General features: G+C 47.9%; 1 protein-coding gene across 1 annotated transcript; it reads right to left on the reverse strand.

The window, feature by feature from the left end:
• Positions 1-1,621: 1,621 nt before the first annotated feature.
• NAT8L (N-acetyltransferase 8 like) lies at positions 1,622-27,377 on the reverse strand (the record flags this gene model as incomplete). Its single annotated transcript, XM_082281444.1, has 3 exons — positions 1,622-1,989; positions 25,640-25,804; positions 27,044-27,377. The coding sequence occupies 3 exons, from the start codon at positions 27,375-27,377 to the stop codon at positions 1,622-1,624; spliced, it is 867 nt and encodes a 288-aa protein (XP_082137570.1).
• Between the last annotated feature and the right edge of the window lie 254 nt (positions 27,378-27,631).

Below are 27,631 nucleotides of genomic sequence, written 5' to 3' on the forward strand. Positions count from 1 at the left end.
ATTGTATTTGCAAGCATGGTTAACACATGCTCTACCCCACCACCAACTCCATCATGATGAGGTGGGGGGGTTTCCCCCCTCACCACACACATAATAATTAATAAAATAATAATTGTTTTTTCCCAGTAACTAAAGGGGTTTTCCCTTTAAATGTATTAGCAGAGCCAAACCCCTCTACCCACCGAAAATTAAGTGCAGCCAGAAATGGTTTTCTGTAATACCTCTGATACCACGCTTTAAAAATTAAAACCTACCAGTCTTCTTTTTCCCCAAGATGTAATTCATGCAAAGTTGCTATTTGTTTAAATAAGTTATAAAAGTTAATATCTCAGGCTAGAAGAAGCTGTAGTCTTGGTTATTCTTTAGTTGGCAGGCACTGTACATACATACCGGGTACAGACACATGCCGAATCTGCTTTGCATTGCTTTTTGCATTGTACAATTCACAAATCTGACATCATTAAAGCAGTTAATTACCGTTGATGGAAGGCTGCAGTGAGGCCATCTACATTTATCAAACAAGCAGCTGGTTAAGATAATAATTACGCTCCCCCCCACCCCGGCGCTCCCCAAAATGCTATTATCTGTCACACGTTGCTTCTCTGAATTGGTGAGATTTGGTGCGCACATTAATGTGCAAATGTGTTGCCATAGGAACTGCAGCCTCCATTACGCCTCAACGACACCATTCAGCAAAAGCCAAAACTAAAAATAACAACAACAACAAAAAAATAACCCTTAAAAATAAGATGAAAACAAACAAAAACCCCCAAAAGGCAGCAAAGAGAAAGTCCAACGCACATGCGGAGTCTGGCCCAGGACTGCAGGTTACGCGTGGCTACGAACAGCGCAGGAGATACTTAGGTTTGATCTTAACTTCACACTATGGTACAATGGGGCTCAGTTCAGCCGGTCCGAGTCTGTGCTGGCTTAGGAAGGAGGGGGAGGTGGAGAGGAGTCGTGGTTACCGGATGCACCCAGGGTCTCTCAGACATTTGGCAGAATGAGGCACATCCAAAAAAAGTGCAACACCAGTGCCGTGGTGGCAGTGCGATGTGTTTGAGTGCGTGCACGCGCTTTCCTCTTCATGCATTGTAGCAAGCGGGTTGGGGCGGGGGTGCAGGGTGTGCCCCCCACCTTTTCTCTGAAAACTATTAACCAGTAGATTACGGTAAGAGGAATGCATATTTTACTTACTGGTGCGTGAAATACTGAAAACTGCATTCAAGTAATATTTCTGCACTATTATGAATGCATCACTATGTTATCTTACACTTGGAAAAGGAGAGGACTATGTACACCAGAGCAGTTGTACTATTTTGCAGTAAGTTTCTGTGCTTTACAGAGGTACCTGGGAAGGAGAGGCCGCTGCTCTGCTCCGCTGGGTCGCAGGACTCCCAGCACCACCACCTACAGCATGCGAGGAAGGGGCGCTGCTCGGCCGGCCCATCGAGCTGAACGGAGCAAACCAAAACGTGACGTGAGGGTACAAAAACTCTAACCCAAAACTGGCAAATCAACGGTGATGAGAAATAGAAGGGTAATTTATTATTTTTGAAGGGGGAGGAAGGGGGGAAAAAATACTTTTTTTTTTTTTTGTTTTGGTTGGTTGGGGGTTTTTTTATTCTTCCCGCAGCTGCAGGCGGTAGCGGTGGTAGCGGACCTGGAAAAACATTCTCTCCAGTAAGGAGCGTGTCATCCCTGGCAGGGCATAATGTTCGACAACACCCACGTGCTTGAACCCCAAGGACTCATAGAGCTTGTGGGCTGCCATCTTCACGGCCGTGGTTCCCAGCACAACAGAAGAGTAGTTGTTGAGCATGGCAAACTCCAGCACTTTGCGGCCCAGGGCCTTGGCGATCCCTTTGCCGCGGTAGTTGGAGTCAACGGACATGCGGCGAAGCTCCACGGTGTTGTCTTCCTCGTTGCCCCGTGCTGCCACAATCCCCACTACGTTGCCGTCCAGGACGGCAACCCAGAAGCAGGAGCCTGTGGGAGATAAAGCAGCACATGTAGTCACTGGCCACCCTGGATGGATAAATGCCCATAGCCAAACACACATCTGGGAGCAAGGCCCAAAATCACCGGTCACACATGGGGACAGGTGACCCCCATAAATAAGGACCAAACTCTCTTTTCCCTTGACAGTGTGAAGGAAATGTTTTCGCGAGGAAAATGCACAGGGGCTACAACCTCCTGTCAGGGAGTTGTAGAGAGTGATAAGGTCTCCCCTGAGCCTCCTCCTCTCCCGCCTAAACAACCCCACTCCCTCAGCTGCTCCTCACAGGACTTGTGCTCCAGACCCTTCACCAGCCTTGTTACCATTCTCTGGACATGATCTCAACATCCTCCCTAAGCTGAGGGGCCCAGAACTGGACGCAGTACTCAAGGTGTGGCCTGACCAGTTGCTTAATCATCACTCAAGAAAGCCACTGTTCAATACAGCAGCCAACCATGGGCACTGACAGGTCTCTTGCCCAGATAAAAAGCACTGACTTTCAGTGCTCTGGAGCAATATGTCTTCATCCAGAGGAAGAAGACCCCATGACAGGAGAAAACCCTGGTGCAGGCAATGGCCTTCTTCCCGGGTGCTAAGCAGAAGAGAACCTGACTTGGGCAGCAGCTCCATCTTCAGCACCAACTCTGACTACTGCTCCAACCCAAATGCACGGCACATCTCTGTAAGACCAGAGTTACACAGCCCGGGGGGGGGTAAAGGACCACCCTTCCTCAAAAACCAGGGAGAAACACGAGTAAGACAACTCAGAGTACTTTGTCTCTGGAGGAGAGCAAAGCATGGAGTGGTGAAGGCGCCTTTGCAGCTGCTGCCTGCAGGACAAATACACCTTGTGACTCTATGAAACCATTTGAAAGAGATGCCCAAGGTCTTCCCCGCTTCCCTGTGGCACAGCTCAGCTTCCAAGGAAAAGCTGGGTACAAACAAGGTGTGGGGAACCAGCCCGGGTTCACCTCAGCACACCAGGCTCATCCCCACATTCAGAGGAATGCACAGCTCCAGCCATGCTCACTCTTGTTTCACTGCAAGCAATCCTTGTGCTGCTGCTATCTAGGCCAACAGCTAATTTTTAAAACACCAGGGCCCATTTTGACCCATTTATCATGAGCAGTTAAGATGTCTCTGGTCTGCTGCTGCGTTGACAGTGCAACTTGTTCTCCAGCACTCACTTGGATCTCAGAACGTGATTTATTCAGACATGACCCCAGATGAACACCTACAAGCACTGAAATCCAGCAGCCGCCCTCCCTCTGCATACAAATCACAGGGTGGAGAGCTCACTGCTGGTTTTAACCTGCTCATCACGTGGTGGCTGAGCCCAATTCACTTCCCAGCCCATCCATCACACCTCTGGGCACACAGCGAGCACACCGAACATCAGGGCCACAGTGATCCTCACCCTACATTCATGGCCACTGCTCCTGTGGCGTAGTCCCAAAAAGGAGGTTCGGGAATTTTCCCATGCTTGGGGAGCAGGGGTGGGATGCTTCCCTGGGGCCCCAGTCCTGAGGCAGCCCTCAAAGCTGCCACAAAGGAGCCATCAGCTGGTGTCCACTGAGCCGCAGCTGGTGGCACAGCAGTCACATCCCCCTCATCCAGGCGCATGCACAGCAATTCCTCCTGGAGCTGCTTCCTCAGCAAGTCTGCCTCATTTTCCGTCAAACCAGAGATACAACCTAGGTTCCTCTCAACCCGAGGTTACACAATTGCTTCCACGACTGCTTCCCACTTTTATTCCTTATTTTCTCTTCTTAGCAAGCACCTCTTCTTTGTGCCCACCAAACCTGAGAGGCTGCTAAAGCTCACTCAGCAACACTTCCCACATTTGTAAAATGGCACGTTTCTGGTACTTTGAGGTATTCTGAATATTTAAAACCCAAATCTGGACATACCCACTACAGCAGAGCCACCAAACCCTTCACATTCCCAGCCCTTCTAACCATCCTCTCCATACTCCCACACCTGTCCATCCTAGCAGGAACTGGATCCGGTTGCAAGCAGCATGACACCAAACCTGCACTCCTTGTTAGATTTTACTTACAATTTAAAAGCTTAATTATAATGATTTTGAGTTCAACGTGAAAAGAAATAGTATCTGGCACATTTCCCAGTGTGTGTTGTGCACACAACACTTATAATTAGCCACAGACAGGACACATCTGCTCAAACAATGCAAGTTGTATTCAGATCTCGTTTACACCAGTGCCATCAATCCCCAAGACTTCTACCCTGCTGTCCTCCTCATGTCTGTGTCTGCTCCAAGGATCACCAGCAGCCAGATCCTTCAGCCTACTAAAGACACCTCAAGTTCCCAAAGGTGGCTACAAGCCCTGGAACAGTTTTCCCCCATGGGGCTGTCAAATCCCTCCTCGGGCAGCTGCATCCCATTCAGATGGGGATTTGCTACTGAAAGCTGTCTTGGGATCACATCACAAGCTGCTGACCTTGGGATGAGACTTCCCCTCCTCCTCTGGGAAAACCCTCCAGTTTCAGAGCAAGAATGCTGAAGGTCCTCCCCTCAGATTGCTTTTTACCTAGACTCAACTAGATGATCTCTAAAGGTCCTTTCCAATGCAAACTATCCTATGATTAGGATAGTTTGGGTTGGAATGCCAGCCAGCTGCAGCTCCTCACCATATCCACTCTTCCAGCAGCAGTGTGGAAGCACCCTGGAAAAACCATTGCCACACCCCAGGGCTGGGAGGGGGTCTCCTCCTCACCTTTTCTGGACTGAGGATATCAACTCAGAGCACGGCTTGTTTTTGCACTTTTTCGTTCCTAGGATGAAACAAAACTAACTTCATCTCAGCTGTCAGTAATGAGCAACAGCCTTGTTTGCAGTGCTATTATTAGCAAGAGCTGACGTTTTACTCTCTCACATGCTATCTGAAAATAATCACTGCTGTAAAGATAAACACAGACCCTGACAGCTACAACTCTCCCTGCCCTTCCAGATACTCATCTTATGGCAGCATCTCTGTCTTTGCCTTCACCCTCACTTGCCTCCATCTTCTGTCAACCCATCACTGTGGTCATCCAAAGCTCTTCCATCTCACTCCAGGATCGGTTCTTCATGGACATCTTGCATTTAACCACAGCTGCCCTGTGAACACCACTCTGAAGCACTGGAGGCACTTGGCAGAGGCACCAGCTGTTTTCCCGCCAAACACTGAGCACTCTCCCCTGCCTCCTTCCAGGCTGCCAAAAGCAAAAGTGAGGAGAAGCAGCCATGGAAAACCCACTACCACCTTCCTCAGCTCTCTCCACTCCCTCAGCTTCACCACGCAATCTTGACATCAGGAACTCAAGTCAAAAGATATAATTTTGAAGATTTTTTTTTACCATGAGGGTGGTGAGGCACTGGCACAGGCTGCCCAGAGAAGCTGTGGCTGCTCCACCCCTGGAGGTGTTCAAGGTCAGGTTGGATGGGGCTTTGAGCAGCCTGGTCTGGTGGAAGGTGTCCCTGCCCATGGCAGAGGGGTTGGAACAAGATGGCCTTTAAAGGTCTCTTCTAAGCCAAACCATTCCATAAAAAGAGCAACAAGCCACCTTGTGATGCACACACCTATGAAAAAGGCACAAAATGGCTGTGAACCATTGAGTGCCAAGGAACATGATTTTGGCTTGCTCATGCTTCACAGCAAGGTCAGACATGGTTCCTCAGGGCCTGAAAGCACACAAGATTGCACTGTCTTTCTGCTCTAAATTTAAGGATGATTCCCAGCTTTTGAAGACCAAAGAGGGCATTCTTCTAATCCATCCACCCATCTCCCACAGCACAGGGCTGCCCTCAGACTCCACACACCACTGCTGGCACCACATCCCGAGGATGTCCCCGCAGCGGTGGCACCACACTGGCCACATATCCTCCACTCCTGCTGAGGAGGACATGCCATGCAATCCTCTGGCTGTGCCTGCAAGCCTCCTCTCCCACCCTCCTCCACTGTCATGAGCTGCACAGCTCTCCCCCACGCAGCCGACGAGGATGGATGGTGGGTGAAAATAAATTCATTTATTTTTGCTGCAAATTCTTCTACACCTTTTGATGAATAAAAGGCCGGTGGGTGGATGGGTGGAAAGACTGGAGCCAAAAGCAATAGCAGAGTACTGCTAGGAGGGAGGGGGGACAGAGACATCAGCCTTTCTCACCAGCATGAGTCCCACATGACTGACTGTTGCAGGTTCCAACAGCTTTCCTAAGCCCTCAGCATGCAGGGACCACTACCCCAAGCCCCAGAATTGTGTTCTCTGAAAAAGCAAAGCTCAATCTTCCATGTACTTTTCAAATACATTGTTTTCTAGAAAATTCTAGTATGCCCACAAGAGCAGGCAAAGTTTTGCTGCCCCCAAAACTTCCTGAACTCACACCTGGGTCCTCCCTAGTGCCAGCACCCACACACTGTGGGGTGAGGGTTGAGACAGGTAAAATTTATCCCTGTTTTTCTTAGGGCTGGAGAGAGGACAGAACAACTCCTATGGCCACCACCAGCTGTTGGTGCCAATTTTGCATGGATGCATCCCTGTGGCAAGGAGTTTTCCTTGGAAGCTCAGTACAGGGCAAGGACAGAAATCCTGCCCAGAAGCACACTAGTCTTCCCTCTTTATCTTCAGGGGTGGCACTGCTATGTACACAGCCGACCTCTCATTAATTCTTAGAGGCTTATGTGTGGAACATAATTTCTAGCCAGACATGCAACTTCTCAAGGCAATATCCCTTCAAGCAGAGACTGTGACTTTCAATTCTGCTTTGGCATGTCACAGAAACACAAATGTGAGCAATTCTGCTACTGGCTCAAAGCTGTCACAGGTGATGTCCCTGGGGCATCACCCAGATGAGGGGACTGGCAGAGACACTCAGCAATTTCCATCACCACTGCTGGGAACCCACCAGGACAGCACCAGCTCGTATGCATCCTTACAGCAGAGCCAGGAAAGCATCCTGTGCAGGGCAAACATCCCTCGCCTACATTTTTCCCCAGGCAGCTATGAAGGGGCAAAAAGAAAGAAAATAATCCAAACACCAAAAAGCTCAAAATAATTTCTGTGCATAGGACAGGGTCTGCAATTGCCTGTGTTCCTTGCTCTTAATATACCTACATAAAGACTTGCCAAAAGTGACAGGCTTGCTAATCCCAGAGATCCAAATGCCCCCCGACCCCTCCCTGCGACCCCCTGACTGCAGCACAGCCTGGTGTGACACCACCACACAAACACAGCACAGAGGAGGAGCAACACACTGTCACATGACAGAGCTTCAAGTATTTGCCCTTGCAGCCACTTGTTCAATCTCCTGTGCCATCTTTTGGCGTGATTTTGGCTAGAACAGCAGCTCCTTGTGCCAAGCAGGGGTGGTCTGAGCAGGACAGTACAGAAGGAATCAGGACCCAGTGCAGAGCCATTTTTACCTATTCACCAATAACCTGTTAAAAAGCCCCAAATTCAGCGTCTGGGCTCTCCTCCTGCCAGCATTATTTATATACATCACTTTAAGAGAGACAGGCTGTACATGGCAGCAAGTGGACAGAGTCCCCAGCCCACAGCTGGCTGTGTATTGCTGATGCCATTTAAATTCCTGCCCTTTTATGCTGTCTGGGTTTTGAAGAAGGAGAAGAGGAACTACCCAGCACTTGAGGCAACTCTCCCTCCTCCTTCCCCTCCATCCTCAGTGAAACACGGGGCAGAGCAGCCGAGTTACATCAGCATCAAGGGAGGAAGGAGGCTCTTCTGGGGACAGCTTGTCTGCCGTGATGTGAATGCTGCCTGCGGGAGGAGGTTAGGGCACAGACGTGGCACATCGACTGCCACCCAGCCAGACACAGGCAGCCTGGGTGCAGGGACTAACCAAGGACAGGCAGCAGCTGTCCCTGTCACTGACTGCAACTGCCCAGCTAGCCAGGATGGGGAGGGATTTTTGTCTGTGTTTATGAGGCATGCCATTATCCTATTATCCCTCCTTACCTCCATCTTTCCCCTGTGTTGAGTTTCTCTCCTTTCCACTTTTCTAGTTTCCCTTGGTTTCAAGCAAGGCTGCATGACAGCTCCCACAAGTTCTGTTAGTAACTCTACACTTGACTTCAGTTAAAAGGCAGTCCTGGAGGACTCCTACAAAACAATGGCATTTTAGTGTAGTTTATGGCTACAGAAACTGGGTGAGATGCGAGAGATCCTGACACTGACACTCCTGACATCCATGAGCATCCCTGTGCACCAGACAAGGTCCAGGCGTGGGAGAGCAAAAACGTGTTGGGATGAAGGAATTATTCATGCATGAAATGAGAAATGCTGTGGGACACCTTCCTCCCCATCAATAACTCCACACAATCTACCACTGCAGGACACATTGCCCTGTTATAAATAATTCCCTGCTGGAAGAGCACAGGGCAGTGCATCTATATGCCGAGGGTGGGTGACATCCCTTGATTCATGGAGCATCTGGGCAGCAAGCAATGAGATCACCCATACAGCATGAAAAGAGATGGATGATTTGGTTCTGAGCAACCAATTCATTTACTACTCCATCCACCTTCTTTTCCATCCTTGCCACCTTTCACCTGTGTTGTTACCAAGGGCTGAAGGTACTTGCAACAACCCCAAAGCTCAGGCAAAGCCTCTGGAATTGCAAGCAGCAGGGAACCAGTGGGATGCCAGTGACATCCAGCATTCAGTCTGCAACACAGCCATAGTGCAGTTCCATGGACACTTGCTCCTGGTAGCAAGAAATGCTGTGACCACAATCCACACCACAGCAGTGGATCTCAAACTGCCCCAGGAGACAGGAGCTCAGAGGTGGCCTCTGAACTGATAAACCCGAGCATGAAATGAGAGACAGGGTGAAGGGTTTTTGGACTGCAGGCAACAGCTGTCCTAAGCATCAGTGCAAACCCCAAACTGTATTTGCATTCAGAGTGGTGTATACTGTAACATGCCAGTGCTAATAAACCTGGAGCAGCAGCATGTGCTATACAGGTGACGGTCCCACTGCAGCTTTCCCTGCACCTGGGGTTGGAAAGGGTGGTGGGGTTGCAATTTAGAGTAACAGTACAAAAACTTTCGTCAATGTCTGCTCCATGCTTTCTGATGGAGCTGCTCCAGCCTCAAAAGCACCCAGCTACTTCAACACAGGTATTCCACTTTGGGGTGCCAAAGCCCCCAGAAAACCCCTAAGATGTTGATGGCTAGCTACAGTTTACTTTCACTCTAATATTTTGACAGGAAAAAGGAAAAACACATCCTGCAGTAAAGGGACTTCAGGAAGTGGCCAGGTTTGGTCCTAAACAGCACCTCCTGCTGTCACTGCTGGGGACATAACCCAGCAGGCATTTCTAATCATCTTAAAACCTTTGCTTTAAACCTCACCCCGTTCCTCTGAAACACCTCTATGACAGCTCCTGCCCATGCACCTTACTCCCGGCAAAGCTTTGCAAGGACCCAGCCTGGACGCCTGGATCAATGCAAGCTGTTAGTGGACGAGCCCCATGTCAGCACTTCACTGGTTGATTTTACAAACAGGCTTAATCCCCTGGGGCCCAGAGTGTCACCACGTGTGACAGCACCCGAGGGGGTGCTCAGCAAAGCCCCAGGAAGTGCTCGGCACAGTGCAGGAACAGGCTTTTGATGAGACAGCTAGAAATCCAGGCAATGCTGCAGATGGGATAAAGACAGCCCTTCCAGCACATTTCAGAGGGTGCTATATTAAGAAGTGTAACAGCAGGACTTTAAAATCTTCTGTCAGGCTCTTTTTGCTGGCCATGCTGCACCTTGAAAAGCAAAGACTGTAATAAAGACAATGTATAACAACCATTCAAGAAAAAGCTGCTGAAGCAGTTGTGGGGGATTAGAAGTAGCCTGGTTATCTGGGACAGATTTAGCCTGGCCCATCACTCTTCTCTCTGCTGCTGAAAAGAAGGACATGACACAGAGAAAGGAGAGACAAAACCAGGGATGTAGCAACCAGGGTCTACCTGCTGCTGGGTCATCAGGGGAAAGCACAGATTGAGAAACCAGGCAGTGTCTGTGGTTTTGGCATGTGAGCAATTGTTATCGATAAGCAAAGAATTAAACAGCTTAAAGGAGTGGATAAAGACCAGGATATGCGATTTTGGCCTGGCATTGTCCTCAGGGCTGACTGGATGATGAGTCCTGGTGCAATGGAGCTGGCTCAGCAGAACGGACTGGTGTGCACAAATGGACAAAACCAGAAAAAAGTATTTAAACTACTTTAAGGGTAGATGCTCCTTATGCATGTAAAATATGCACTAAGCCGATCAACTGCAGAGTCAGGCCTTAAGTAAGCCTACCTTCTAGAATTCAGACTGGTTTTTAGTTAGAAGTTTTAAAGAAAAAAGAAATCAAGCTCTTCTGCCAGCTTTGCCAGCCTGGGTCATGCCAGCTCCAAAAGACTGATGTGACAATTAGCTCCTTGTTAGTGAAATTAGTCTACAAGATCAAATGTGCTGCTGGTTGTGTTTTAAGCCAGCTCCTTAAAAGGACATTGTTAAGGCTTGGTCTCCATCTTCTACATCAATCTTTCACTTCATGGCTTTATTGCTTTCAGAAGGTACTGAATTTGCCTTGCAGCAATTTTCACTTCCAAACATTGAACAAACTGGAAAATCTACAATTATTGGATGTCCTAGATTTCATTACTTGGTGGCTGACTTTTACTTTATATGCTTTACTGTAAAAAGGGACTGAGCAATAACCACTGAACAGCTTTCTTTAGCTTAGCAGTTGGCCAAGCCATCAATCAAACAGGAAAACGGACAGAATCAATCTGATTTTCACCATCCATCACTACTTTTCTGTCTAAATTTAGCCAAGGCACCCTTTATTCAAAAGAAGTGCCTGTATCTACACAGGTATTGCACCAAATGCTTCACAGCAAAGGGAGAAACAAAGGTTCATTTACTTAAGGTTAAATAATAAATGCAATTCTGAGCTCTACAAAGACTACCAAGCGATTTTATGCTGCTCTGAGGTCAACAACCTTTGAGATGAGTCACTTTTCAGGAGAGCCCTTCTGCAAAAGACCACATCTAAAGCCTACAGAGCTCACTGCAAACTACTCCTTTCAGTCAGGAACAAGGTAGGTAAGATGAATTGCACCCAAGATATAAGTCCAAACTTAAGATATGGCATAATCATGCATCAGGACAGAATAACTTATCTGTGCCTCTAAGATCTTTAAATCAGAGTCAAAAAGGAGGCTAAGAGGTGCCTCCCCTAAAAGGTAGAAAAGGGAGCAACTAAGAACATTTGCGTATTTAAAAAGTGACAGGAAAAAACCAAACAATAAACCAAGTCATGTAAGGGGTGCATATATTCAACCAAAACGTGATGCACAGCATGTTTCAGTGCTTCTGAGCATGGTTTTAACTCCCTTAGCACATTCTTGCCGCCCTCATGAGTCTCTAAATGAGGACTTTTCTACCACAGCAGCCAAGGAACGACAGTGACAAGGCAATATTTGTGATGCAGGAACACTGACCAGAAAAGTCTCAGATCCCAGGGCAGTTCCTCCGCTTTCGTTCCTGGGACAAACTGGGAACTGACCGTCAGTGACTTCACAAGCCCTGCACAGCACAGAGGAGCTACCTGGGTACTTTCCTAACACCATCAATAAATATGGCTCTGCTGCACTCAAAGCCTTTCCTTCTGCACATGGCAGTGGTTTCACAAGAATCCTACCTTGTTGCTAACACAATGAAGCAAACCTCCCTGACCTCTAACTTTTCATAATCCATAGGAGTGAAACGGCAGTCACAAGGAGTTATATTTTCTCTGAAACCATTACTCAATACTGAGGAAGATGTCAGGAAATCAGGGCACAGATTTCATACAAACTACAGGCTGAAGTCAGGTGCTACATGGCTTGATCTCCATAAGCCTATTGCAAGCAATAAATATTTCCTGTTTCTAGCACAACATCTTGAAATGGTGTTGCACACACAACCTTCCCAGAGCACAGGCATCCAATAAGGACACCACTTACCAGCTGGGACAAACCCACCCTATCACCAGCTGCTACATCAAGACAAGCCCCCAAAAGCCATTACAGTGGATTGGGAAGAGCTCAAGAGGAGAGGAGTGAGGGTGGCTCACTACCTCTGTCTTCCCCAGCCACTCACCGAGGGTACTCATTTGGACCAACCCTGTCTGACCCCCAAGCACCTCGTCAAACCAATTCCCCTAACCTCTGGGGAAGGAGGCCATGACTAAATAACAGGGAAACTGGGAAAGATAATCAAGTTGGTAAGGAGAATCAGGCTTGGGAGAACCAGCCTCAGGCTTTCTGCCCTGTTCCCATCAAGGCAGCATGTTGTCTCTGCAGAGACGCTCATCCTTTCATGGAAAGGGAAGAAAAAAAGCAGTTTCCATCTGCAGCATGCCAAGAAACAAGGCCCTTCCCTTGGAACAGGGTCTGACGTACTTCTGACATCCAAGGCTAGAGGCAGCAACAGGACTAATGCTACAGTTTGAGGCAAATCCAACTCCTGATCCATATAAATAAATGAATAAATAACTATCAAACCTCTCTGGAAGCAAATCTGAGTATTCTTGATGTGCTTTAAACACTATCACACTTCTAACACTGGAGGACTTCTTAGAGCAAAGACTCTCTCCCTACAACACACCAACCAGCCTATCCCACTCAGGAAGAGCAGGAAAGGAGGCCCTTTCCCACCATACCCTCCGGTGTTCCCCAGTCCTGCTGGAGCTGAATCTGACCTATTGATAGCTGCAGGCACCTCCTGGTATCTGCACCTTCCCTCATCTCCAACCCAACCTTCAGCCAGGTGGGTGGTGACTTCCATGACCAGGCAGAACCAGCAGACAGCATACTCCTGCTTTCTTATCCCCCTGTGTTTGTAAAGCCTGGTTTTGGGAGATGCTGAGCCCCCCTGACGTGGTGTCTGAGGGTCCTCAGCCCTTCTGAGGCAACTGGGACAGTCAGGACTGCCAGGGACACTACTGCAATGAGTGCTCTCTCCTTGAAGATAAGCACAGGCCTTTTCCCAGCAGGAGAAGCCTGCGAAGGCAACCTACCATCCTGCAGGTTCCACCTCCTCATGGCCATCCCACGACAGCTTCCACTGTAATGAACACCTTTCTTGCCTGCAGCCCTCTTCAGGGCTTCTCCAGATTTACTGTGAATATGTAATCCCTGGGAGCTGCTATATTTATCCCTAACTCAGCAAAAGCAAGCCCTGGGGTAAGGTTGCTCCAGTGTGTCCCACCTGTGCATGCCAAGGTGAAGGGCTGCCCCACACTCACTTCTGCTGAAGCCTTACAAAGCAAAGAGGACAAACACTGCTTCAGAACACCCCCTTCTGCCAGGAGTTATAGAATCCTACAATGATTTGGGTTGGAAGGGACTCTGAGGATCATTTATCTCCAATCCCCTGCCATAGGAAGGAATGTCTTTCAATAGAGAAGGGTGCAGACCCCAGCAAGGCCTCCCAAGCAGCTGGAGTCTCCATCACCACACTTGCTTCAGCCTTTAACTCCGAGCAAACCAGTGGCAATGCCCCATGTGAAGCCAGAGCCCTGCCGTGGTGCAGAAAAAGCACACATCTGGATGTCCACTCTTGTTAAAGCCAACGTGTTTCTACATCCCCCTCCCAGCACATCAAAGCCAATGTGCCTTGGGTATAATTCTACTGAACCCCACTAGTCCAGACTGAAACAAGCACATTTATTTAACGTGGCAGTGCAAGAAAATTCCACATCCATAAATACACGAACATCTGTCAGGCTGGGCACAAACAATGGACCTGCTGTGGATGATGCATTAACAGAAGATGAAAATTACATGTGTAAATCTCTATGTCTCTCAAACTAAAAAAGAAAAAACCCCCAAACTTTGCCACACGTTCAGACTACCACGCCAGAACAATCAGGCCAACAAGTCCCTAGAAAAGCCTAATCCACATCTCCTATAATAGCATCCATCACCACCTTACACCCCACATCACGTGAACAGGGCTCCTTTGAGCCTCAGCCTCAGTACCAGTCACAAGAGCTGGAGATTTGAAACACGTCTGTGAAATAAATTATTGGAGTGAGTAGGTAACAGGCCATGTTTCATTCCATCAGGAAGACACGTGGCAAATGAAAAGCAGGCTGCTCAGGGCTAGTGAAAGCAGACACCTTCACGCCGTGCACCCTCAGACTGAGGCACGCTCATTCACAAAGGACCTGTGGAAACAGGATCAACTTACAAATACGAACAGCACTACAGCAACCAGAGCCAGAAGAGATGCAAATCCACACAAAACTGGGTAGAACTGCAGTATTTTGAGGATCTGTTGGATTTTCCCAAATACAAAGACAACACTAAACCCCCTGTATCTGATGCTAAGACATGCCAGAATGACCAAGAGCAGGTTCACAGCTACAACTCCTTTTTCCAACGCACCAGTATTCCCTAAAATATCATAAATTCATCTTGCAGGCAGCTGATAGCATATACAGCAAACCCAAGGTTTACCACCATTTATGTCACAGGTCTCCTGTAACTATCCAAAGAGTGCTTAGACCTATACTGCCCCTAAGTATAGGCTAAACTCCCAGCAAGAGACAAGGGATTTAAGCCCATGATTAAGTTAAAGCAAATGCTCCACTGAATCTTTAAGCCAAACTGTCCCAAGAGTTCAGTCTCAGTGAACGTGGGGGGTTTTGTGAAGATTTTTTTAGAATTTCACTGAAATCCTCTTTAGCTATTTGAGTTATCCATGAAAAATATTCCCACTTCTCAAGAATCCTTGCAGATGCTTTGATGTTTTTCAGACTACTGATGGCTCAAAAAAAGCCCCGTAAAACCCGATGATGGCTTATTCCGAAACAAAAATCACTGTCCGAGAGGCACGGCTTGATGTTATCCCCTGAACACTGACAGCTTCTGAAACCCCACCAGACAAAGATTTTCATAGCCATTAAGTGAATCTAATTGACTTTACAAGCAGCAAAAGCTTGAAAAGGTGTTTTACAAATACCCCTTTTAAACAACTTGGATTTAAAAAAAAAAAAAGAATCACTCATTAGCATCCCTATTGTACAATAACTTCTTCCCCACTTGCTTTCTCTCTTTTTCAACAAATCGCACCACTAACGATGTCGTTCCACCAAGGAGGACTTTACCAGGATGCACTGCTGTTCAGCAGCCAGGTATCTGCCGTGCTTCTATTGCACTGCCTCTCACTAACCATCATCTGAATTAGCACTTAGAAATGGCAGGTGCTCCAAACCAGGCTGTTTCCAAAAGCTTCTCTTTGCAGTTCTACTATTTAACATTATTTTAAATAGGAAGAGTACAGATTTAGGTCTTCCCTGGATTCCCACTAGAAGTGTTACACAGTGTTTCTGATGCTGTTATCTAGATCCAGGGAGGATGAACAGATTTGGCACCTCCAAAAAAAGAACAAAAAGCTCTGGTCTCAGCAAATTAAGTGGTTGGGTTTGGGTTTTTTTTCTTGTGCACTTTGACTGCAATAACAATTTTATACATCCTGTTAAAACGGGAAGAATTAGGTTTGTAAGAAAAGTCATAGGGGAAAAGATCAGTGGATACATCTGGAAGTGATGTGGGTCAGGTGCTCTAAAGAAGGTGTAAGAAATGTTGTTGCTGGCAGTTCATTTGCCTTTAGGTAAAATGTTCTCCCTCCACCATTGACACGTGGGTTTGTGCACTGATGCACTGTTTTCAGCTTAGCAGACACAATATCCCACTGCTGCTGACTTCTATTTATTTTCTCATCTTTGTTACTCTGAGTCTTCTACCAAAAAAAAAAAAAAAACAGTACTTGCACTCACTAGGCAAAATATCTGAACAACAAACTAAAAAGAAGGAAGTACATATACAATGAAATCAGGTAAAGGCACATAAGCTGAAAAGTTTGATGGAAGGAAGGGGAAAATCAGAGATACAGAGGAATCCTGGGTATGGGACTGCCCCCCATGGGAAATGCCAGAAGTGATGAGTGAAGCAAGAACTAGACCAGACCAAAAATCACTGGAGAATTCAACACAGGGATGGACAAGATAGCTGAGCAGAATTCAAAGGAATGCAAGTATTGCAGTTTGACCCAAGACTGGAAATGTGGGATACAGAACTGCTGTGCTAGGGGATGAAAGAGGGGGGGGGAAAAAAGGAAAAAAAAAAAAACTCAGAGAATCACTGCTGGTTATCTGATAGCTGTTGAAGTGAGTGTTGAATGCAAGGTGCACTGAGGAGCTACTCATGACCAGATAGCTGGCCCAGCATCCCTCATTTCAATTAGCAGCACTAGCACAGAGCCCAAGAGCTGCAACTGTAAAAAGCAAACAAACTTGCACTGCTGATGCCGGTTTCCAAGTCAGGATTTGAGCACGCTGGCAAGAGAGAGTGGGAGCAGCTTGTATAACAATGCCAGGTGATCGAGAGTAAATCTAGGGAAGCATCTTACCTAAAAATGCAGTTTTTGTCAATGCAAAACAATTCACACATTTGTCCTGAATTCACCAAAGGTAGAAAATGAAAGGCAGAGGAAAGCCAGGCTGGCACTAATCCTGCACAGAGTTCAGCCCCCAGCATTGCTGGCCGGGACACTGGCACACAGCTCAGTCCTCCAAGGATCACAGGGGGTGGATGCCCCAGCAGCCAGGGCTTCAGAGATGGACTCCCTCAACACCACTTCAACTACTACCATGTATAAAATACCAAAATATGTAATTTAAAGAGGGCCTGGGATGCAGGAAATCCCAGCACTGATGCAGTATAGATTTAATAGTGCCACACAAAGAGGGACCTGCCTGAGGGGTAACAAACACTTAACCATATCTTGCCTCTATCACGATCAGTATTTTTAAGTATACACTTGGGTCTGACCTGTGCTTCTTAAGGAAAGCTGCAACAGAGCCAGCCATTCCATTTTGGGCTGAAAAAAGCATTACATCCCCCACTAAACACAGATCCATGCTTTGTCATAGTGAAAAAACAGAGAGGGAGTAGTAAATTAGTTTAGTTTGGACCAACATTATCCTCCCTTTTACTTTCCAGCTCCTGAACTGAAAAATCATTTTCTCACAAAATCTCTGGATTTCAGTTTTGCCGCTTGGATAAGTCCTAGAAACAACACATGAATTTTAAGTGACAAATATTACTTGCAAGTTACAATTTCAAGCAGGACACACTGTGGTGGGACTAATGCGTTGTATTATTCCATTAGCGTTTACACTGTTGCAAATCCCATTTAAAATAACAATATCTCATGTAGCCACTTAAAAATACAACTGTAATACATGCTTCCCATTACCAATTTTGAAATGCCTCCTTTCACTCACAAGAATCCCATAAAGCAGAAGCCCAGCTTGGCACTAAGCCCTGGGAATCACAGGTCTACCTTTTAGGATTATCCTGTAAGAAATATAATTTTTGCTTTTTGTAAGAAACACTCTTCAAAGTTACAGAAGATAATGAATGATATTGTATATGCTGTCATAAATTGTTAATTGATTGCTGGGGCCCAATGGGTCAATAGATGACTTAAAAGAATGGCTCAAAGCCATCTGTAACAGATACCACAGCTTGAACCTGGCTCTGACCAGACCGCTATGAACTAATTTTTGATTCATCCTTAATAAAGGACATGAGGCTTCTTGGCAATTCCCTGTGGCCCCCTTACCAAAACACAAAACCAAAAAAACAAACAGAAAAACCCAACAAAAAAAAACAAAACCCAAAAAACCCACAAACCCCCAAATCCTATTATTTGGTTACAAGGAATAAATTTGTCAATAGAAACTAGGTAAGGCATGCTGCTATCCTTGGATTTTCTTTGACTCCTTTCATTAGCCACCTGTCAGGATAACAAAACAATGCCTTAGCTTTCTACAGAATGGGAAAAAAAATAAAAGGGAAAAAGAAAATCTAAAAATATACTTTGAAGCTCCCTGTTTTGCTGATGCAGAAAGTAACAACAAAGGCTCATACATCCCTCAGCTCATCACAGAACCAGATACCAGCAAAACTCTCTAGGTCTCTCTTTTTGCAGTAGTCTGGAAGGGAGTAGCATCAAGCATGTGATTATTTGCAAGAGGTCCCCAGCACTGCATTACCAAAATAAAACCATGCGCTCTGCAATACACCAGCAAACAACGCTGTGAGCTCCCGGAGTCCCCAAGGGGCTCACGGCCACCCCAAAAGTCATTCCCATCCTCAGGAATTAAATATAACCTGCCTGAATCAAGATCTAAGCCTACAGAAGGAATTTCAGAAATCCACTCTGAAATTCGGGGAGATTTTGAATGGTTTGCCTTCTTGAAAAATGAGGCCATGCATTTAGACTTTTACACAAAACCAGTTTTTTTTCAATATATTTAGAGGTCTTCCAGTAGAGAGCAATCCCCAATGGCAATTTCTAAAGTATTAAGACCACTGGTGGTGCACACTGAGAGGAAACAACATGACCACAGACTCTTAGGGTAATCCTAAGAGGCTGAATGTAATAAATAAATTTAACAATGGGAGAGTAAGAATTTTCAGTTCACATTCCTACATCCAAAATTCAGTGTCAAGAGGGGCTCAAAGCTTTGTACCTTTAAAACTCCTGCCACTAGTCAGATATCTAACACAAAGCCTGAATTTAGGCTATTATGAAATCTTAACCTGAAACAGACTTTTGGGCAATGGTTTTAAATCTTGGCCATTCCTAAGAAAGCAAGAGAAAGAAGAGCTGCCTAAAACCCTTTATAAGAGTAATAAATTTGCATTTAAACTTGCGACTAAAATTCTGGAGTCAGAATCCTTCTTTGTTTATTCACTAAGACAGTCCTGAGAAATTGCATACAACCATGCCAGAAAACACCTAACATTGAAGAAAATGTTAAAGAAGTTACCTCAAAGCTAGAAAAAAACCCAGAACACCTGATGTCCCTGCCTCCTTCATGTTCCTAAGTCCCATTGTGGCTTGTTTGCTGGTCTTGAGAAGTTAACTGCGCCTAAAAAGCTACTGCTGTTCAATTTACACAACTGGTTACCTCTTGAACTGAAGATTAATGACCAGCACTGGCATGTACTGAGGATTTTAAACACCTGCAGGCTGAGCTTAGGTTCAGCAGCATCATATCCATCCAGTCATGGCTACAGCTCCAATATCGCTGCATTAACTGATGGTCATGTTCACGACGGACTGACTACTTTTAGAGAGAATTCTTGAACACATGGGGGGGGGGGGAAAAAAAGGTCATGTTACTCTGCAAAATTTACTATAAAATCTATTTTCATCTAATTCTGACATGGGACTGTGCCAAACTTGTGGATCTAAACAGAGAGCTATTTCTATCTTATGGATACACACATTGAGTAATGTGTTTGTTGCATATGTTCCTGCTCCTGTGATAAATAAATAGGAAGGGGGGCAGGCTGCAGCAGCTTGCCCACAAACATGTTTATTCCACTGGCTGTGGATGACACAGCCCTGAATCCACAGACTCTGTACTGCCTGAGCCCCTCCAAGAGGGCAGAAAAAAAATAATAAAGATTTTGTGGGCTAGAAAGACTCTACGGGCCCTCCAGAGGGTTGAGCAGAGCTAGCCCACGTGGCTCAGCACTGCAAGGGACCCAAGCTGTGTCACCTCCCGATCTACCCAAGCTCTTATCAGCAGGGCTGCAGCATTGGGCTGGGGCTTCTGCACCACGCTTGCTGCTGGGACCAGGAGAGCCCTTGGTCAGCTCTGGGAATACGGGGTGGGGGTAGGAGCTGGTTCCAGCAGAGCTTTGCCTTGCTCCACACCTGCAGGATGGGGCTGCCTCCAGATGGAGAAGCCAAAGCTCCAGCACAGTGAAATGAGGCAGCCACGAGTGATGGAGTGCCCGTGTCAGATGAGGTGGGTTTTGGGAGGCAACCCAACTCTAAAGACATTGTAGATTATTCAAATGAAACCAAAATATTTCAGCCCATTCATAATGCTGGACAAAGCACGTCCCTAACACTCAAAGAAGAGGTGCTCTCTGCATTGGAGATGAGAGATGCCAAACCAGGCAGTTCCATGCTGCTAAACTGTAGAAACCCAAAAGCAACAGTAGGAATTGCTGAGCTGAAGAATCCCTGGCTGTCCCACTTGTAGGAGGTCAGCTTTGGAAATACTTTCTGACAAAATATTTCCCACTATAAAGCATATGACAAGCCTGTAATCCTAATCTTGCAGGATCTCTCTGCTATGGAGGTTGCATCCCTGGAAGCACACTCATGGAATTGCAGAGACATGCCGTGATATGCTCACAGGACAGACCCTCCTCTGCCCGAGGAGACCTAAATTCAGTTCCCAGCAGTGATAGGAAGCAGAGCTGGGAAACACCCAGGTGGAGATAAATACACAGCATCTCCCATGGGTTTCCCAGCCCCACACAGAACTCTTCACCACTCTACACAGCAGTGTGGGAAAGGCAAGCATGAAAATCCCAATACAGGACAGACAGCTCAGGGGTTTGGCAGATACATGAGGTCAGGGCACTGCAAAAGCCAGCAAGAAATGCTGAAGGTATGGATGCTTCAGATTCCAGCTGCCTCTTGGGCACCAGGAGTGGCGCAGGGCTGTCCAAAAACACATTCCTCCACTGGGAAGCAGCAGCCCTGAGCCCTCTCCTGCATCAGGTAACGAAGCCCTTTCTTTGCAAAGAAAGAGCTGCTCTATTCTTTCCAAACAATGTTATCATTTGGCAGCTTCACTCCTGCTTATCTAGCAGCTTGAGCATTATCCAGAATGTGGAAGAACTGGGCTCTGTGGCCGCCCCTCTGCCTGGGGGCTCAGTGGGGAGAAATACCCCCCCACGTCCTCTCCCTGTGTCTTTGGAAGGGTTTAGGCATGGCAGAGCAACCACAGCTCCAGGGCTGAGGATCTCCTCCCAAGGCAGACCCTGTATTTTCCCTGCACCCCAAAAGTCACTGGTGCTCACCTCAGAGCCTCCCCAAGGCTCAGCACTTATGGAGCTGAGGTAGCAGGAGCCACATGATCCATACCAGATGTTCACCTTGCAAACATCATGCCAGAGCAATCAAACCCACTGCCAACAGGCCTGATGCAAGACACAAATACTTGCTTGTTACCCAAACACCTCACTGCAGGCACGAGACACCTCAAAAGATAGAGGCAGCAAACAGGGTCTCACATCCTCACAACCCAACTCTGGACCCACCTCAGTTGATGTCCTTCTGGCACAAGGACAAGATCCCAGAACCTCTGCCAGGAAGGGCAGGACATCCCTCCTTTGAGCTCAGCTGAGGAATGTGCCACCCAAGAGCAGCAGAAATTGGACCCTAATGAGCCATCCCCCCACAGTCCGTCTTCCTTAGGGCCCTGTCCCGCAGGGAGGTTGCGATATCTGCGCAGGCTCTTCATGCGCACCCTCATGTACAGGGGACAGCGGGCAGCAGGACAGGGAGGCTCTGCTCACTCCTGGAAGGGCACAGGAGAGCAAAGCACTTGTCCCCTTCCCAGCATGAGGCAAGCAGAGGCACCCGTCCGCCCACAGAGTGGGAGCCGGAGCTGTGCAGCCACTGCCGAAAGCTGCCCCAGCCCTCAGCGCGGCACGGCGAGTGTGACCCAACACCTCCTCCAGCAGCACTCCAGCTTCAGCTGCTGCATCACGCCAGGCAGATGCCCTTGACACCCCACCAGGTCCTGCGGCCTCAGCTCTGCAGGCTGCCTATCTCTGCTGTCTGTCCATCTTCCCCAGCAGCACTGGGCACTGTGATGCAGCCACCAAGCTTGTCACCAGTCCCCAAACTCCTGACAAAGGCCAGCTGCTGCCACCACCAGGTCTTTGCACCAGCAGGACAGATATGCACACCCCTCAGCAAACCCTACCAGGACAGCCAGCAGCAGGAGGTAACTCTTTAAACAACCACAGAAAGACATAGAAATTCATCAGCCAAAGCCCCAGCTCCACTTGCTTTGGGGAGCAGCAGTTTTGCATCGGACACAAGGAGTCTTGGTTTCCGTAAGCTCTCCAGCAGAGACCTCAGCCTCACAAGCATCTCTCTAACACACCAACCACTGCAAAAAGACATACATCACAACCAACTGGGACACTGTAAAATTGATTAGTCATCAAAATCATCAGACCATAAAAGAAGCTCCAGCTGTGCTCATCTTTTTTGTGTGGATAAATGCAAGAGGCAGGGCTCTATTTAAAATTAATTCTTTTTTTTTTTTTGGTTGGTTTTGGTTGGGTTTTTTTTTTGTTTACTAGAGCCTGTTACTCTGGTTGACAATTAAGCCCATTATCCAATTCCTTTCTTTTTCACCACCCCAGTAGTCTTTTTTCATAGCCTTTGAAGAAGGAAAAAAAAAAAGCAAAGTAAATTCCAGTAAGTGCTATTTTAAAATGAAAAATGCAAGTTTACAAAGAGCTCAGGAAGGTGTTTGAACCATTCAACCTTCTGTTTAAAGACTCCAGCACGGACTCAACACAAACAATTCCTTTCACATTGAAAGCAATTTCAAGTCACACCGCTATGTACAAGCTCCAAGTTAAGCACTGGCCCAAACGTTCTGCCAGACCCTTGGCATAAATGTAGGAGGGCAAGAGAAAACAAAGATTTAAATTTTGGCTAGTGTACTTCTGCAAAATCACTGTCAGCACATATTTTTCAGTTTGTACCAAACCCAGCAGAGGAAAATTCAAACAATAACTAACTTGGAGGCGAGAGGTTCAAAAAAACTGCACAAGAAAAACCGTAATATGGTGTAACTCATGGAATTGTTCACCACTAATTATTAACCTTGGTGCTTATGGTATCCCATTGCAAAATGGGTCCTTTTGGCTTGGTTATAAAACTGACCCACATGTTTTTTGGATGTTTTCACAATACCACGAAGAATGATCAATTTTAATAGTTAAAATATCCCCTCACTGTAGATGCCTGCCTAACCAGAGGCTATTTGCTGCAGATGCTCTCTACAACAGTACTCCAGCCCCAAGCACCATGGAGAGCCGACTGCAAACAACAGGTTCTTGTGCTTGGGTAGCTTGGATTCCAAGGGGAAAAACATCAGCAAATCTGCAACCAACATCTTTATCCCAGACCTTACGACCGTGTCTCAGTTCTACCTTTGCATTCATCACCCTGAGAAACAGGAATTCATAACCCCACCACAAAAATGCTCCCTTCCTCTTTTTCCTATGTTGCAAAAAAAAATATTCAAGGAGGAAAATATTGATTCTCTGAAGAAGGAGCAGGAAGTTTCCTGGTCATACTCCCAGGCCAAGCTGCGGTTGTATGAGGTTGGGTTTAACTTGTCTAGCCAAGCTCTCGCCATCTCCAGCCTTTCTGAGACCCCATCCCCACAGCCCATTTCTCTTGCTGAGACCAGTTCTTAACATCTCACTGAGAAAGCTCTCACAAATATCTCAGCTGCAATACAACAAGCCCTTCTCATTCCCACTGCAATCATTTCTGTCTGGGTGCTAATTTGTAAACTAGGCAAATAAAAGACAAACTTGGGGCTTGAATTTGTTTTATTGCCATTGTTCTGTCCTTTGGGTGGGACAGGCAATGCCAGTGTGGCACATCACTGCCTTCCTCCGGATGCCTTCCGGCCAGCCAGCCTTCAAGGCGCACAAGACTCCAGGATTTTCTAGGATGACTGTATTTATACTGCTGTCCTGTAGGAAAAAATCCACCAACTCCACTTTTGGAGGAAACAGAAGCAAACCACTGGATTCATGCCTTGTGCACAGCTACACCAAATAGCACCACATGGATTCATTGCACATGGACGGCGCCGGTCCCAACGCACAGACACCCTTCTCCTTACCCAGACCCCAGAGCCTCTTTGGTCTCTTTACCCTATTATGACTCCAGCCAACTTGCTAACACCACTATCATCAAGAACCTTTAACAAGAAACAACAATCCCATAAATCTGCTTTTTATGGCATGGCAGAAGCCTAATTACATGATTAAATTCTGTCAAAAATTAAAGCCCACACACTTGCTCTAAATTTGCAATTAGCCCTTTCAGGTACCAAATAAAAGCAATGTTAACATTTCAAAGACATGTTGGCAACACAGCTGAACCAGATTACATTACTGACCCTAAACAAATTGAGGGCATTACTTTGAGTCCCTTTCCTTTATTTTTTGTGTCTGCTAGTGTTATAAATACAAGCATTGTGATCCCTGCTCTAAATTGTGACTACACAAGTCCTCAGGATTAACAAGCGAAGCAGCTCAAACATCTATTAACTCCATATTACATGTTCTTATTCTACTGGAATCTTCTGCTATTTTCTCCAGCATAATACCTTGCTGGACCTCACTGCAGAGGTGCAGAAATGTTTCGCTATGAACCCTTTTATTTCTGTCACACCACCTTTAATGAAGATTGAGCTTTTTATATACAAGTCACACATCACTTAATTTTTACAAAAAACAAGCCCTGTAGATGAAACACACCCTGTATGTAAGATGGGACAAAGATACGCACTACGATGGGAAAGGAAATCTAAATTAAGCTAGTTAATGCTTCATAAGAGGAGCAACATTTTAGCAAAATATGACACTGAATGTTAGAAGTGAGGGAAGGTTTGTGGCTAGGGTACTTCCTAGCAGTTCTTTGGGAAAAGTTTGTCACACCTGGGAAACAGGAATGATACAGCAAATGATACAGCAAAAACATGGTCACATGGAAAAACAACACAGGAGGTACCCAAGAAGAGAGCAGGTACCCCAAGAAGATGGAACTAAGGTGGGATGCTGGCATTGCCCTGCTCTTCCAGCTCACTAGCACTCTGCGACCACCAAAAGCAAACCCCAAACCCCAAGTGACTGCCCAGGCATCCCCCTACTCTTGTCCTCAATATGGATGCGTGCCTATAAAAAGAGAAATAGCACCTGACAGGTTCTAAAGAGACTTTTGTTTTTTTGATGACATAAGTTGTCTTTTACAGCTTAACAAGATAGCATTATCATTAGATATTGTATTTTAAATTATATTCATATATGTAACAAATGGATGAACCCATATTAGGACAAGCTTATGTGGCAGCAGCCCTTTACATACCTGATCTGTGCCTCTTCCAAAACACCTGCATTAGGGAATGTTCTTGAATGACATGGGAAAATGGGCTCAACAGCTAAAACAGGCTCCTCTGAGCATTTGGGCTAAAAGGTCATTCATTCTTCTCCTGCTGTCAGAACTAATACCAAATGCACGGAGCAAAGAAAGACCGAGCTCAAGATGTAAGGGCTGGGGTGGACCCAGGCTGCAGCAAATAACCCACATCCTCCAGCCTCAGTGTCCCCAAGCACCCACACCCCAGTCCTCCGGGTGGCTGCGGGACCCAGCAGTGCTGTGCTCGAGAGGTGGACAGAGGCTGCCTGGGATGACTAGGCACTTGGGGGAGGGGGAGTAATTATAAACAACCCAAAAAAAACCCAAACCAGCAAAAAAACCTTCAAACCAAACCAAACCCAGAGATGGCTTTGTGCCTGGTGTGGCTAAAGAGCTGCATTCTGGCGACTTTTGAGCTTGCTCAGTGCTGCTGACAGGAGGAAAAGGCGCCAGCAGCAGGGAGCAGCCATGTTCCCCAGCAGGCTGGGGGAAGGAAGGAAGGCTCCCTCAGGGAATTCGTACTCACCTGGCGGTTTCATGTAATATTGCTCAATATCGGACATGTCCGTGTGCAGCGCACAATCGAGATAGTGCAGGATAACTTTTCTACTGAAGTAGTACCTCATGCCCATCAGAAAGATGGGCAAACAGCAGGTCAGCAGGACGGACTTGGTCACAACAAAGCACATTACTATGGAGATAAGGAAGAGAAATAAACGACACCTGTCAGAAAAGAGAATTTAGTGTTGATTTCGGAATACAAAGTCATTATAAAAATAAATCAATAAAACAAGCACAATCAAAATATACATTTGCAGTACACACACAGTTCACGCTCTCGAGATTATCGTGTTAAGGGATGGCGTATCGCGACGAGATAACCCGGAGAAGTTTATGAGGTCCTGAAGGAGCCGGCGGGGAGGATGCCGCCACGCCACAGCAGGGCCCACCGAGCCCCTCCGGAGCGGGGCCGTGGGGACCCCGAGGGCCCCGTACACCCCAGGCCCCCTTCGCTGTCCCCGGTGAGGCCGGAACGCGGCCGGGCGGAGGAGCCGCGCTGCGGGCACCGCTCCGCAGCCATGTGTTCGCCACTGCGGCAGTGCTATTTCCATCAGCACCGACTCCCAGGGCAGCCACCCTGCCCGCTCCCATCCTGGGGGGCTTCTGCGGGTGCCCCTGAGCCGGCGGCTCTCTCCGGCACGGCCCAGAGCCACCGGCTGGGTACCCCCGCTCCCCAACGCCTGCCGGGGGCCCCCCTCCAGCGCGGGGTCCCGTCCTCCCCGGTGTCTGGGACATGGGGTGCGACCCGCCTGCAGCCACCGAGGGCACGGGACCACCCCAAAGCCCTCTCGGGGCGGGAGGCGCGCATTATTAATTACTGGCACGGGGAGGGGACACCTTGCAAGGGCTATTTTTGGGCATTTAACTCAGGGACGGGAGGTGACCCCGCCGCTCGGTGCTGCTGCAGGGGGTGCCCCCTCCCCACGCCGGGGGAGAAATGGGGGGCGCTCAGTGGCGGCCCCGGCTGTCTCCAGGCAACGCCGGCACGCCGTGCCCCCCCTCGCCGGGCTGCGCGGGGGCGGCCACTGCGCGGTGCGCTCCGCTCCCCTCCGCGCACCCCCAAGCCCTGCAACAACCAGAAGGACGACTCTACCCTCACCCCCGCGGCGACCTCCCCTTCGCGGCTCCCCGCCCTTAACACCCGCGCAGGGTCGCGCATCCCCCGGCGGCGCAAGGCTCCCCTCCCAGCCCGCCTGCCCCCGCCGCAGCGCTGCGGCTCCGCGGCCGCCCCGCACGATGCTGCGGCGCTCCCCCGGCCGCACCGCGCCCGCGGGCCCCCGGCGCCTCCCGCCGCTCCGACCATTTTGTGCAGACCCACAGCGGCGACTAAACCCGGCGCCCCCATCCCCAAAAGGGAGAGGATACTCACCCGCCAGCAGCCCGTAGAGCAGCTGAGTGAGGGGCTGCTGCTTCAGCCCCCTGAACGCCGTGTTGGGGATCCGCTCCATGATCCCCTCGTAAAAGATGCGGCGCACCACCTCCTGTTCAGAGGGGTGGAATTCGCGGATATAGACATTGTCGCGCCTGGGGTCTTCTTTTGGTGGGGTGAGGGGAGGTGGGGGCGAGGGAGGGGAACCCGCCAAAGAGGGCCACATCTGGGAGGAGGAAACAATGATCGTGTCTTTTTTGGATCCCGGGATTGATTCATGATCTTCCGCCACAATCTTGGTCTCACAAACCATCTTGGGAGACAGACAATGCATGCAAACCGGCCGCGGGGAGGGGGCGAGGAGAAAAACAGAAGGGGGGGGGGGGTATCAGAAAATTAACAAAAAATTAAAATGAAAAAAAAAAAAAAAAAAGGAAAAAGGGGAGGGGAAGGCGCGGGGCGCGGAGCCGGCACGGAGACCCGCGGGCAGCGGGACGCAGAGCAGAGCGGCCGGGCGGGACGGGAGGAAGGAGCCCCGCTGCATTTTGGAGAGGCATTTATAGGGCGGGGGGGGCCGCGGGTCCCCGG

This window comes from Coloeus monedula, assembly GCF_965178545.1.
Source record: "Coloeus monedula genome assembly, chromosome: 5".
Taxonomy (NCBI): Eukaryota; Metazoa; Chordata; class Aves; order Passeriformes; family Corvidae; genus Coloeus; species Coloeus monedula.